At 36.2% G+C, this 14,494-nt stretch overlaps 3 protein-coding genes across 8 annotated transcripts; 2 read left to right on the top strand and 1 right to left on the bottom strand.

Moving 5' to 3' along the window:
• The first annotated feature begins 1,190 nt into the window (after positions 1 to 1,190).
• On the top strand, positions 1,191 to 6,724 carry LOC123215664 (gamma-tubulin complex component 4-like). Of its 5 annotated transcripts, XR_006502136.1 has the most exons (7): positions 1,191 to 1,582; positions 1,699 to 1,978; positions 2,892 to 3,032; positions 3,709 to 3,942; positions 4,069 to 4,233; positions 4,584 to 6,140; positions 6,233 to 6,724. XR_006502136.1 is itself a non-coding variant. In XM_044635859.1 (4 exons), the coding sequence occupies exons 2-4, from the start codon at positions 1,940 to 1,942 to the stop codon at positions 3,838 to 3,840; spliced, it is 315 nt and encodes a 104-aa protein (XP_044491794.1). In that variant the 5' UTR covers positions 1,191 to 1,582; positions 1,699 to 1,939; the 3' UTR covers positions 3,841 to 4,146. The 5 variants fall into 5 exon arrangements, 1 of the variants encoding a protein (XP_044491794.1); XR_006502135.1 differs by having other exon boundaries at positions 1,699 to 1,967; positions 3,709 to 4,233; XR_006502137.1 differs by having other exon boundaries at positions 1,699 to 1,967; positions 2,859 to 3,032; positions 3,709 to 4,233.
• Positions 6,725 to 7,307: 583 nt separating this feature from the next.
• LOC123216281 (O-methyltransferase 1, chloroplastic-like) lies at positions 7,308 to 9,765 on the bottom strand. 2 transcript variants are annotated; one of them, XM_044636690.1, is made up of 8 exons: positions 9,429 to 9,765; positions 8,909 to 9,060; positions 8,703 to 8,823; positions 8,412 to 8,536; positions 8,196 to 8,324; positions 7,943 to 8,107; positions 7,607 to 7,682; positions 7,308 to 7,486 (listed from the first exon to the last, which is right to left on the bottom strand). In XM_044636690.1, exons 1-7 carry the CDS (start codon positions 9,613 to 9,615, stop codon positions 7,647 to 7,649), a joined length of 915 nt encoding a protein of 304 aa, XP_044492625.1. In that variant the 5' UTR covers positions 9,616 to 9,765; the 3' UTR covers positions 7,308 to 7,486; positions 7,607 to 7,646. The 2 variants fall into 2 exon arrangements, with proteins under 2 accessions (XP_044492625.1, XP_044492624.1); XM_044636689.1 differs by having other exon boundaries at positions 7,308 to 7,682.
• A 1,554-nt stretch (positions 9,766 to 11,319) lies between these two features.
• Positions 11,320 to 14,281, top strand: LOC123216549 (blue-light photoreceptor PHR2). Its single transcript, XM_044636994.1, has 4 exons — positions 11,320 to 12,433; positions 13,392 to 13,618; positions 13,731 to 13,829; positions 14,028 to 14,281. The coding sequence occupies exons 1-4, from the start codon at positions 11,459 to 11,461 to the stop codon at positions 14,107 to 14,109; spliced, it is 1,383 nt and encodes a 460-aa protein (XP_044492929.1). The 5' UTR covers positions 11,320 to 11,458; the 3' UTR covers positions 14,110 to 14,281.
• Positions 14,282 to 14,494: the final 213 nt, after the last annotated feature.

The raw sequence follows: 14,494 nt of genomic DNA, 5'->3' as shown, positions 1-14,494 counted from the left end.
CAACATCCGTTTGGTCTTCCTTCGGTAGCTCTACTTTGAATTTTCTTTTGCGTCCCTCCATGATTGCATGGCATGGCTTTAGGCTTTGGCAGAGATTTTTATCCACACCTACACTTTAAATTTACTCATTGCTCTTCCTCTTTTCTTGCCTGTCTTTAAATTTTGAAGAAATATATTTACACACTCTCTCTCTACTCTTTTCTCCTATAAATACATAGGCTTCTTCACTGTCTTTTAAAGTCACTCGCTATACAGTCGAGAGCGTATGGTTTTAATGGTTGAGTAGCTCCTTGATGGAGAAGCAGGGCACGTGCAAAGACTTTAATTTTGCTTCTCTGCAAATGCTACTAATCCTTCTGCACGTGCTCCCCTTCTCCAACATGGGTTCCTCACCCTTCCTCCTCTTCAACTCTCGGAGAATATTCATGCATGCGTGTGCTTCTAGGTAATGTTGTTGGGCTCTACGGATTGAAAAACTACCCTGTTCACTCAGTATTATCGTCCTCTTTCCCCCCCACCCCTCTCTATAATGTATTTCTTCTACGTTTCTCGATTTGATCCAAGTTTATAGGAATTTGATGCATGCTTCTCTGTCTGAAACGTTTTTCATTAATGTATCGCACGTTGACATGCATGCAGGTTCCTCTTCCTCAAATGATCATTCTCGGCCGGATATAATCCCAATATATAATTTGAGACGCGTGGACATGAAACCATGAAAAGAAAAATGAATAAATAAAATTTGTTGGAATTAATGCATGCTTTGATAGGTAAATGTAGACATGTTTGGGGCCAGCCGACCAGCAGCATGGGCTGGGCTCCTTTTTTGACGTGGTCTGCGGGCCACGGCATGCTATTGTAGTCATATATTTACAGACCTTCGAAATATACTGCAACCCATATATTTACAGACTTATCAGCAGCCTTTTATTCACTGGCTTGTCACATTGTGCAAGGACAAGCAGCCCAGCAATCCTCTAAAAGAGAGGCTGTTTTGCAGATTAATGGCAAGCCCATAACATATTCTTAACATTCAGAGAAATAGGAAAAAAGTTTTAAAAATAGTGAATGAGTTAAATAGATAGATAAGTGTAAATAGTAAAAAGAGGAAAATTAAAATTAAAAAAAATTAAACAATTTTATTATTAAAGTAATATTTAAAGTGAGAAGTTCTTGAATAATTTGAACATAGTAAAAAGAAAAAGCTTTTTCGCAGGCCAAATGGATTCAAACTTGGTCCACTCAGATGATCACGACAACTTAAGAATCCGGGAGTGTCCGATGTTGCACGAGCTCTGACTAGCTCACTTTGGTTACGCTGGAGATCTCATAATCGACGAGCAAGAGCGTCAAACCTCTACTGGCATTCGTTTATCTCCTGATGCTCCTATATCCGAGGAACGCACCCTTAAGCTCGTTCCTGATATCTCCTTCATTGAACCTAGCGAACGGAATGTCACAGGGTTTCTATTTCGTTTCAACAAACGGCGCCAAATTTTTTACCAAATCAACTTGTTTGTTCACAGGGATTACAATTGCAAAGGAAAATGCTGTTTCGAATTTTGCTTTTGCTTTGACAATTGTAATTACAAAGTTTTCCGATCCTTATTTATTTTTCTTTATGTTTGGAAACTTGGATACTAATGCTTTGGGATACTCTATCAAATTCAGTATTTGATGAAATTGCTACTGCTGCAGAGATCTTATTGAGAAAATCATCAACTTAGGATTTTACTACGGAAAGCTTGATCGATCTGCACCAAAGTCTAGGAATTTAAGTTGGATAAGTTCTGCTAATGTATGTACCGAAGGTCAAACGGTTGCTGAATTGTCAATTCCTAGTGTGTACCGCAGGGCATCTGCTAATGGCATTGTTGAGATACTTTCGGTGTACAGGAAAGCTGTTCTTCACATTGAGCGAGCATTGTTGTCCGACACTATGCCTATTTTGGAAACTGTAACTCAAGGTCTCAACAAGGTTGCTTGTGAAATGCATTGTATTATATGTTTTAGTATTATATTGTCTTCTGGACATTTACTTTGCAGGCAGATGGATGACTTTGATAACTGGGAATAAGCTTAAGGATTATGATTTATGATAAACACCTGATCCTGCAACTCCAGAAAGTTCCACAACACGCATACAGAAACACACACACCCACACCCCCCCAGCCACACCCCCCCCACACACACACAGCTTCAATTCACAACACAAAACCAAATATGAAAGTAACTTCATTGAGAAGAACTTAATATTTCCAGGACACTAACCTTTACAATCCACCAGACAATTAACCTCAACTAAACAAAACCTATTCAACTATTGAAAATCCGGCTGTTTGAGAAGCTGGGATCTCCCTATCAGCTTACTGTTGCCTAATCCCTTTCTATTAAATATAATGGCTGTAGAAAGTCATCTATGATTGACAGTTCTGTAATGCGTATCCTAGAATGCTTTTAAGATTATAGTTAGACTTGTTAACATATCTTGTGCTTGAAACCTGCCCAGAATTGTGAAGGTTGTTTTTCTTCTATTGCCAAATTAATGTAACTGTGAAAGTTTATTAAGATTTGATGAGGAAGAAGGGAAGGCTCATTTTGATAAACTCATGAAATTATATTTTAGCAACCATTTCTGAGAAATACCTGAGCGAACTGTGAGAACATCCTTGCGGTATAAATCACATGGATTTTTTTTTTGTATTTATTGGTGACTATAATGTGAATGATGTAGGCGTTTCTAGGCAGCATTTATTCCTTTTTATACCTTAATTATTATGAGTGTCCACAGGTTTCAATGTAGTATGGTACCTTATGTTCTTATTTGTGATATGCTTTTACTTGTGAATCAATACAGTTCCGGAAACCAATTCTCTGGTTAACCTTTCAGGCAGGAAGATAGAGATGTGGAGCCTGGTTCATCTCACTCAGATATTTCTGAAAATTTGGTGTGCTTGTCTACTGCAGATACATCTTTTAACAGATTGGCACCTGGGATATCATATTTTTCTGGCATCTTTCTTAACTGCTTGTATGTCTTTGATCACCTCTTGTTTTTAAATGCTGTAATTAATGGTCATCAGTTATCTAGATGCTATTAAATAAGTTTTTTCGTGTTCTACAAGTTCTGGTGTTTACTTCTTTGATGCCTATAGGAACTGTCATATTAATGTTAAGAATGGTTGTAATGAAGATATAGTAATGCATTACCCCATCTACTTTCTGATATTTGCCACATTAATAAGCGTCTTTGTTATTAAGCCAATGATCTATTTAGTACTTAAGTTGTTTGACATTGGAAACCAAATTATGAATCTGTATATAAAAGCCTCTTCTGTCTGTAATGCATTGTGATATCCTTTTGTAGCATGTTAGCAGATCCTACTTTCTTGTTGAACTCAAAAGGATGAGTTATAACTTTTTGGGCATAAAATGTGTTCGCGTTGTTGTTCCACTTATCATATTTACCTTTGATATATTATCTATTTTTGTTTGCTGTGTATTCTAAGAGACAGTTTTATCCTTCATATGATATAACTACCTGTTCTTATCATTTAGATTCAATAAATGCTGAAAAATATATCGCTATTGCTTATAACTAAGGTTTCCTTTACTTTTTTTTTTTTTTTTTGGGTTTACCAAAGGTTCTTTTGTTTCATTCATTTATTGTTGGTAGTAGCTATTTAGTATTTGATGTAATTTTGCAGGAAATGCTGCCTAAACATATCCATATGCGTGTTGCAGAATCAATTCTTTTTGCTGGTAAAGCAGTCAGGGTTCTCCGGAATCCAAGTGCTGGCTTTCAGTTTCAGGATCAGCAGATAACAAAAGGCTCTTAGAAAGTTCATAGATTTACAGGATGCTTGCCTATTCAGATGAAGCCTTTCTCAGATATGAAACTGATTGGAGAAATTGCTTCCACATTTTGTAGATAACATCTTGTATTATTCCCTGTCCTATATATTCCATGAACTTGGCAAACCTATTTTTTCTTTCATATGGGAAACTGTTTTCCCTTTACAATAAGGGATGAGCCTTACAGCTAAACCATGACCCATTCTGTGTAGGAATCGTCTGAGTTTCACAAAAGATCATTTGAATGTGCGAATTTCATAATGCAATGATTGCATGATTATGTAAATCCATCTGCAGAAGCTTGTTCTACAATCTTGAGGAGTCTGTTTGAATACCATGTTCTACTTGGCTAGAGTATGGCCAAATCATGTCAAGTGGTAAGGACTGAAATAAAAGTAAAACTTAATGCATATGGGATAATGATTTTGAGTTATTTGCTGTTCTCAGTAGCCTTATTCATTTCCATGGTCCGGTGTACATTTATTTATTCATTTATCTTCAAAAACATTTTTTCTCAGTTTCATATGTTTCTTAAATCAGTTTAATATATTTTCACAAAAAAACTTTGATTTGCTTTACGAAATAAATATTAGTGATAGTGCTTTTAGAATGATGTCAACAATCAAATATCTTCAAGCATTTGGAGCAAGCCATATTTACCTTATTGGTATTCATCATTTAAATTAGAGTTTTGTTTCTCATTATGGCTTTATCTTTCTTGGTCTAGATTGATGTGAAAGAATCTCAATGGAATGTTCTGCAAGCTCATATTTAAGATTCTCATGATTTTATTGAACTTGTAGGGTTCCATCAAGAGTAAGTAAACATAGTTTATGTTTGGCAGCCTTAACATTGTGCTGATAAATTTGGCGATCTCAATATTGTTCTTACAAGTTTGAAAATTAACGGGTATTTATCAGCATTAATTTCCCATTCTTTCTTGGACATTGGCTCAGTGTCAAGGGTACTGGATGCAATAATGAAACTTCAGCTTCAGTTCTGCTGGAACATTGATAATCAAGAAAGCAGTGCTAGTACATCTGAACTAGAACATATTGCTGAGATACTGATACTTGTCAATCCCTCTTATACTTCGCCTTGTACATGCTAGCGTTTCTATTATGAAGTTGCATAAGTGTTTGAATTTGGTTAACTTTTATCCTTCAAGTTCTAGTATATCTGAGCTATGTAGTACTTTTCAAATGCTTACAAAAAATTATCTAATTATGGCCACGGTTGTAAAACCATGTTGAATGCATTTATCTGGACTGTGTGCTACTAAAAATGTTTTCAAAAAATGATCTGAATCTTGACAGTTGGAAAACCATGCTGAACGTAAAGTGATTGAATTCTGGCTTAATTTCTTGTTGAGAAGTTTCTTCTATTTTGATGCAGCATAGCAGACATTTCATCTGCTGATTTCTTTTCTGAAAAATGGTCATTGAACCTGTTGATTTGTCTTCTTTCTGAATTATCCTAGTTTCTTCCATTAGCATCTCTGTGTGTTCCATTTGGAAACCTCCTCTAGCCGCAACTGGTTAAGCAGCCAACATGATTGAACGGCCAATTGTCAGTAATTATAGGAGTATCATGTGGCATTTCTGAATATCATTCACTTGTTTTAATCTAAAAGACAAATTAATAAAAAGTTTTGTTTTGTTTCCTTGTCAATGGAAAGTTGGCAGATCTAAGCATATATCACGTGGTGGTATCAGATTGCTTAGGTGTAAGACCTTAAAGATCTAATAGTACCAGCATTTGTGGTTGATCATTATGATAAATTATGAGAATCTACCTTTTATGTTGGGCATATAAATTAAGAAGGGCACTTTAGCCCCTTCACATGGTCTAAGAAAAGTTTAGAGGTCATCATCTTATAGAGTGCCTTATTATATGGAAAGAGTGTCACTGCAATTATCTCATGATAACTCTTTTCTGTTGATGCTCCTAAGATTTTTTCCATTAAGTGTGAATGACATTCTAATAATCATTTTCATACAAATTGTGGCCTCAGTGATCTCTGGATATTTTGATCATTGATCATTGAATTAGATGCTATTTTGCATGACTTTCACACTTCATAATTCCTTTTTGCCATCAAACAATATTAAAGTCATCATGATACTGCGAGAATTTATGGTCCTTGATTGACTACTTTCAGGAATTTAACAAGATATCAAACTCTTTATATACTACATTATGGAGTAGCAGGCTTGCTGGGAGTCAAAGAGCCTCATTCTTGAGGCGTTTTCTTTTGCTCCTAAAGTTCAATTCCTTCTTTGAGGTAAAATTCATAAGAGTGTCCTTTAGATGCTTTCTCTATATTTATTTAGCCCCATAGTTTTTTGGTTGGTGATTGTTTTCTTCTATTAACAGGCAACTGCCAGAGGAGTGCTGAATACTGTTAGACCACGCCCAGCAGGTTCCTTTTTTAAATCAACAATACGTTAACTCATTTTACTATATGAATGCAAAGTTTTTTGTGTGATTAATGTTTGTTTGTTGGAGGAAGAGGGAAATTTAGAGATGTATGTTTATGGTAATTAGGAGATATATTCTCAAGTAGCCATCTGTTTGGATAGTTAGGTGGTAATCACCACTTGAATGAATTAGGTGATTGTTTTGTTAGATGGTTTTAAGTTGTGGCTTCCTTGAAAGTTAGATGGTCATTTCGGTAGATAGGTTTGACAGTGCAGTCGGCTTTCATCCTGTTGACTCAGCGATGAATCATCCCTGGAGGTTAGCTAGCTTTTTTCTTTTAATCTGTAGCTTCAGCTTGTTGGTCTGCTTTTGAATCTTTGGTTGCTGCCCGATTCTCGATTCATCTTGGGAATAAATTATTTTTTCGTAAAAATGTGATGATTAACATATTTAATGGGCAAAATATAGAGCTCTGTGCTTGTTTAGCTTGTGACGTACGCATCTGCTGGAATGGTTTGCCACACGGATGAGTGACAATGGTGGATCTGACTTTCAGTTTCACCAAGGGTTTGGGCTAAACTCTGGCAGTTCACTTTCACACCATTACTGATAAAAAGGAAAAATTATAGTTGGATTTAAGTAAGGCTTGTTCAAACTCAAGTTCAAATTTGGTTTGAATGAGTTCAAAACGAGTTTAATTTAAATAAATTTAAGCTGGAATGTTAATTATTTTTTAGCTCAAATTTGAGCTTTAGAAATATTCGTCTTGTTAGGTTTGTGATCCTAAAAAAATTAATATAAATCGATTAAAATAATATTGTTTTAATTAAAATATATCAAAACAACGTTATTTTAATATTAAATCGAGATTAAACTCGATTTGAGCTTAAACTTGAGTTGTATTTAGAGTTCGACTCTTTTCAAACGAACTGAGTTCAAACTTCTTTTATATAAGCTTGAGTTTAGTTCACTCAAATCAAACTTAAATGAGTTCAAATTTAGTTTGGTTTTAATCTGCACAAGGGGAAACTGTTACAAATTGACTATGAAACTATCAAATTATGAATTCTATTGATATTAATGTGCACCTGCTACGGGTATACATCATTTGTTTCTTACCCAAAGAAAATATGGTTTCAAAGAAGCTCAGGGATGAGTCCTCCACTTCTTGACGAGAAAATCAGGAGAAACTGTTGTAGTTCAATGCACCTAATCAAATTCACGTAGAATGTACTTCACAAAACAACAAAAGGGGAAAAAATATTATAAAAGAAAATTGCACTGTTGCCACCAACAGCATGTAATCAAAATCTCTATCTACAATTAGACCTCTTCAAACCCTGCCTTGTCCGTTTCTTCCTCTACCCTCTTAAATTCTCTCCTCCAAGTTCCCATCTTCATGTACCTGGAAAGCACAAATAAACAACAAAACGTATTTTCATGCCTTCGACCCCAAGCTGATCAAGAACAAATAGCTACAAACAAAATAAAATTTGCGTTTATTGAAAGGAAGATATAAGCATGATTTGGAAATCCTACAAGCATCCAGAAACAGTAGATTAGATAATGCAGGAGGGTGTATCAACAATTTGCCTTTCATGCATGAAGCAAGCTATAAATTATCATTATTCTTAACATCTAGAATCAGAATATAAGTTGTTTCACCTGATCATCGAAAAACAGCAGTTGTTCTGCAACAAATAGTATATTCTTGTAGTATCCCGGTGCTAACTCCTTACCCAATCTGCTAGCAACTTCACTGTAGCTAACCATTCCCACCCCAAAACCTTTGCTCATGAACAGTTTTTCCATCCATTCCTCTGTAGTAGACTGCACAAGAGACAAAAATTTTGATGATGTCTTCTGCCGGGAGGAAAGCAACTTAAGTCAAAATCATTACATCCAGAAATAAATTAACCTTTTTCTCAATTTCAGTTTCTGTCAACCATGCAGGCAATTCCCCCAGGAAGAAACATCCACTCATAGCCGAACTACTAATGAGGAGCAAAATCTCTTCAAAACTCACCAAAGTCATCACAGGAAGTCCCTGAGGAACATACGTAAATAACTACCTCAATTAATCATCCTTAGCTTGCAGAATTTTAAATGATTATAACAGCAAACATTCTATCACCTGTATTGCCCATATGCTTGGGCGATTACCATTAAAGCCTTTAGAATGCAAAGCTTCTTGTACATTAGACGATTCTGATGGAACATGAAGGTATAAGCAACTTCTCGGAATCTTAGCCCCAACACCTAGTATATGAAAATTATATTTTAGAATCATTAACAAGTGAACTCACTATAGCATGTGTAATCGTCCAATACTAAGGAACATTTTAAATGCCAAATTTATAACTTCAAAAACTAGTAGTAACATCTTAATATCTCATTAGAAACCACTTAAAGGTGGGATACAAACCTTCAAGCTTTGCAGCTGACTTGTTGAATATCTTGTCAGGGGAAATATCAAATATGATGGTGGAGTTTGGCCAGTTAAGCCTATAAGGCCGAGTGTCCATGCCATCTGTCAACAGAACAACCTGCACAATAATAAAGAGCAAAAGTACTTCTGATTTCACAATGATCAGAAGTAACCATTTAATCAATAATAAGGTTGATAACTACCTGCTTAAGTCCATCCATGTGGGTCACTGTACGAAGTAACTTATCATCAATGAACTTTGTTGCAAGACAGTAATGGTGTGAATGCTTTTTCATATCCATTTGAACATTAGGAGGAACAAAGCAACCGGCATATGGATCGACAAAAAGAGGCTCTGCATATGCATTTGAATTGGTATTCCAAGAGTAAACAAAATTCAAAGAGAGCTAAAACATCAAATTTCAACACTGGGAAACACAAACACATTGGCATGAAAAGAAAATCAAAAGTTGGTGATGAAAGGCTGTCTCAGCTTTTAAGACACTGGAGGCAAAACAGAAATGCACAGTGTGATGAAAGGTAAGGAAATATAAAGATTGGTAAGTGCACTTGTATCAAACCTGAAAGAGCTCACAAAAGAAGAATAGCAATTATTATTTTTATGTAAAATTCTATATACAAACATGTTCGATAAAATGCTTGATTTTTTTTTTTTTTAAAAAAAAACCCCAACATGGACTTATAAAGAATGGACAAGCTTGCCTGGTCGGTGGGTCTCCTGAAAACGAAGAGATGCAGCTTTAGCAGCCCCTTGGAGTAGTGGGTCAGAATCGTCGTTGAGTTTGGCTTTCAACAAGAAGCCATTTTTCTTCATCAGTGTCTTCTCACTGAAGCGTACACAAGAGATGGTAGCAATGGAGAACGAATTTAAAAATCTTAAACAGTCCATCTGTTGCAGTTGCGATCTTCAACAATGATTAAAGTTTTCATCCTCAATGGTTACAGTATTTGGACGGGCTCTTCCGGCTGAACAGGAGCATGAGCTCCATGCACACACACAACCGGTATTCCGTTACTGTTTACATTTCTTCACCTTCTCTTTCTGTTTATCTTCTCACGTGGGTGGCTTAAATGACAACACGTGGCAAAAAGTTGTTAAAATGAATTTCAAAACCACCCAGCATTTCGCTGACTATTTCTCAACGCAAGTATGTATTCCCTAAGCTCTAAAAACTAAGGGAATGTTGCAATTAAATTATTATTTGAAATTATTTTCATAATTTTCTTAAATCAATGTTTTGAAAAGCAATAAAGCATGATGGCTCAAAATTGAGGCCGCTGCTTAACTTCTAGACTGAATTGATCACGTGAATTAAGAAAAATTTTGAGTGGAATAATCAATTTTATCATTATTATATTTTCAATTGAGATTTTAATATTACTATATCGTAGGTGAATAATAAATTTACATCCTCATACATAGAAATTTTTACTGTTTGTCACTCAAACCATCCGAGCTCGGCTGCTTAACTTTTGGTAGTGCTAAATGCCCACAACTATTGGGTGAAGATTACAAGGTATGTACTAATCAAAAGTATACTCATGTCTGATGAAAAGTTTAAATACTCACTCAAAGTTTAATTTATTAGGATACGCCCACATATTTTCTAATAGGATTAAGAGGTAAATTCATTATTTTATCAATAATATTAAAATAATTAAAATTTTATCTCATTTTTCTCTTTTAATTTGAAAAACTAATATTTTTTCCTTAAATTAAGTTTTAAAAAATTCATTTTTCTCTCCTGAAATCCAACCACTTTCTCCGACAATGATTGACTAATAACGGAGAAGTTGTCGTCCAGAGATCAACCTCTGGATGACGATCGTCATCCATTTTGGACAACAAAGAGTCATCTATTCTGGATGACGTTTTGTCGTCCATTTTGAACAACAAGCGTCGTCCTCACTTGATAATGAGGGTCATCCAGAATAGACCACAAGCGTCATTCAGATCTAGACGATCTTCGTCACTCTCTCTCTAGCCATGTCGTTGCTGGTGGCCGAAAGGAGAGTGAAAAAAAAATAGAGATTTGGGGGGTGAAAGTCACTTTTCAAATTTTATGTACAGGGGTAAAAGTTAATTTTTAAAATCGGAGAGAGAAAATGCGATAAAATTATATAACTTAAATATAAACAATAAAATAACAGTTTTACTTTTATATTTAACGAAAAACTTAACGATTGTTTAGAGATAAGTGAGTGTTTGGGTTTTCATCAAGTATGGGTGTACTTTTGAGATTATGCTAAAACTTGGGTAGGTAATAGTCCTTTTCCCTTTAATTGATTTCAGCTCAGCAGCCATTCTAACCATGGCTTTTGATTAGATTTGGGACAAAATTTAGTGTGAGATTCAATGGGAGACATCAAATTTTGTTGCATACGAAAGTTGTTGTAATTCTTATGTACCTTCGGTTGTGGATTTTAACTATGGTCCATTTTCTACCTAACTAAAGAGTGAAATCTCCAAAACACCCTTCTAAATTTAGCTGAAAATGAGACCGAAGGGTATGAAAGTTGAAAGTTAGTGGCAAATGTTAGGTGCAGTCGTGAGTATGGAATTGCAATTGCAAGCACAGACAACGGCTTTAAATCCCCGAAAAAGTACACACAACGGAGAGGAGAAGAGACCCAATTCGAAAGCCACAGCGCTGTGGAAATAAGCCACGCATCCTTCGGTAGCTTATCTCCAAACTAAACTCAACACAAACTTCGTCCTCTCTGAGAAAAAAATGGATCCCAATTTCAAAACCCTTGAAAACTCTGCAAATGATGAACAAAACCCACTTGCCATTGCCCCTTCGCAGTCTCCATTTGCCACTCTTTCGCTTTCTTTTTCTCTATCCAAAGTCCTCCCTAACAACTCCTTTTTCCTTCAACCCAAAATTTCCTCCCTATTTTCTCACCAACCAAGCAAGGTCAAGGTCCCAACGCAAGCTTCCTCCCTTTCCCACCTCTCCCTCTCCTCTTCCTCCGCCTCTCTAACGCCTACCAAAATCTCCTTTAAGTCCACCATCTCAGCCAACCCTCTCCAAAACCCCCTCACTTTGGGCCCACACCGCCCTCTTGACCCAAACAATGGGGCCGGACTTCGTCGAGCTGCTATTTGTTGGTTCCGCAATGATTTACGTGTTCACGATAACGAATGTCTTAACACTGCCAATAACGAAAGCATGTCAGTCTTGCCCGTTTATTGCTTCGACCCAAGAGATTATGGAAAATCCTCTTCTGGGTTTGATAAAACTGGGCCTTACCGGGCGTCATTTTTGATTGAATCAGTTTCCGACCTTCGTAAGAATTTACAGGCACGTGGGTCTGATCTTGTGGTGAGGCTTGGGAAGCCAGAGAATGTTTTGGTTGAGTTGGCTAAGGCTATTGGAGCCGATGCCGTGTATGCACACGGAGAGGTGTCACATGATGAGGTTAAATGCGAGGAAAAGATTGAGGCGGCGATGAAGGAAGAAGGAGTTGAAGTTAAGTACTTCTGGGGAAGTACTTTGTATCATGTGGATGATTTGCCTTTTAAGTTGGAAGAAATGCCAACTAATTATGGTGGGTTCAGGGAGAAAGTTCAGGGTTTGGAGGTGAGGAAGACAATTGAGGCTTTGGATCAGATGAAGGGCCTGCCATCTCGTGGAGATGTGGAGCCTGGCGATATTCCTTCTTTGATGGATTTGGGGCTCAACCCAAGCGCTGCAATGTCTCAGGTTTGTGCTGCAAAATATGGTTTAATTCTTTTAAATTGTTTTCTGAATGGATATGCTAAATTTGCTGCTAGTTTTCGTTTTCATTTGAGTGATGATGTTGAATTCATGCTCTTCTTAGGAATAAAGAATTATAATGTAGATGGGGAAATGCGATCATAAGTCAGCTTTATGCAACTTGATTAGTTGGAAATTGAATATGTTCATAATGAAAGTGGTTTTCATCATTAGTGGTAGAATCTGTGAGACTGTGTTTTTAGATTGGAGAAGTTTCGTATTTATTAAGAAAATTGCGTATCACTAAATTAGTTATTCCTAGTAGATGTTTACTATGATACGTTTCCTTCTCATAATCAAAGAAATTATTTATCTAATCAGTATCAAAGTCTAAATGTATCTTTTCCCCAAAAGAATATGAGGGACTGCATTAAGTTATTCTGTATCACAAATATTTTTGGAACCTAGATTACCAACTAGCCAGAACAAGGATTTTGGTTGACATATATCTGTAGGATGCTGATGCCTTTGCTTACCCTTCACCTTGATTTGTATCCTCTGTTTTGAGATCTTGTTGAAAGTTGATTCACTTTTAGTGTTGCAGTCAACCACATACCTGCCAACCTTGGATTTTAGTGCTACTGACTTTTAACACGGTTACTGATATTCTATAAGAGTGATTTTACACATTCAAGCTAAGCATACAAACTTTACCATGCAGAATGATGTGGCATTTTTATACAAACTAAGTGCACAAACTATTTGATTGCCACATCATTCATTCACATAATTTGAGGATTCATTGAATTGGCTTTTTTTAACTGGAATCATCCATTGATTCTGTATCTAATCAATTTGTGTACAAATTTGTAAATCTGCAATTCTCTTCGTTATAATCATTCGCATGAAATGATAAATGTTTCATGCCTTGAATTGTGTGACAATATCATCTTTATTCATATAGGGTGGAAAGCCAGCTGCCAATTCTATGGTGGGAGGGGAGACTGAAGCTCTGCAGAGGCTGAAAAAGTTTGCAGCTGAATGCCAAGCACAACCACACAAGGGGACCAAGGATGGCAGTCATGATAGCGTCTATGGTGCAAATTTCTCTTGCAAAATATCTCCATGGCTAGCTATGGGATGCATTTCACCTAGATCCATGTTTGATGAGCTAAAGAAAACCACTACCAGGTATTCACATAAAAAAAATTTATATAATAGTTTATTTTCCTGGTAATGATGTTGTATTTCTCAAAATTTTCCTTGCATGTGCTAATTTTGTTCGCATTTTTTGATTGAGTAGTATATCTGCTTCCTCAAACTGGAATGGTAATGGTAGTGGCTCATCTGATTCTGGGGGCAACTGGTTGATGTTTGAATTGTTGTGGAGGGATTTCTTCAGGTAATTTGATGGACCATATTTGCTAAACTCAGACTAGAATTGGCATTTCATTTCTCTTCATTTATGATAAATCAGCCATCACCATTAGCCGCAGAAGTCATATATATATATTCATATCAGATGCTTTGTGAATTTCATTTATAGTATTTTTTTCTTTGAAACTTTCACACTAAAGTTTCATTTATCTATTATTTGTAGATTCATTACCAAGAAATACAGTTCTGCGAAGAAAGCCGTCGAAGCTGCTCCAGCCACAGCTTGCACTGGTGCCCTTGCTTAAACAAGTTGAGCCATTAGACAAAGAAGAAACTGTTTTGGGATGCTGATTGCTTTCTTGTTTCTCAATGAGAATCCAATATGCAGCTGTTAGGTGTTGGGAGTAGGGTTATATTAAATGTGTTTCCTTGTTAAACTTGTGCATTGCAACCAAATAAACAGATTGAATTTGGAAATTGCCTATTTCCTGAGGTGGTTGGGTAGTGCCTTAATTATACATATTCGCAGGCCCTTTTTTAACAGATGTTTGGATCTGCCCTGACCTTCTAATTATTTGGAATGCGTAAAAGAAGAAAAAGCAGATCTTAAAAGTAGATTCGAACTTGATTTATCTTCGAATGAAAATATGTTGGATTCGGGGATGCCCAAGGACTAATGATTCAAGTATG

This window comes from Mangifera indica, chromosome 5 (assembly GCF_011075055.1).
Source record: "Mangifera indica cultivar Alphonso chromosome 5, CATAS_Mindica_2.1, whole genome shotgun sequence".
NCBI lineage: Eukaryota > Viridiplantae > Streptophyta > Magnoliopsida > Sapindales > Anacardiaceae > Mangifera > Mangifera indica.
The sequence above is the reverse complement of the archived record's forward strand: the minus strand, read 5'-3'. Positions and strand labels throughout refer to the sequence as shown.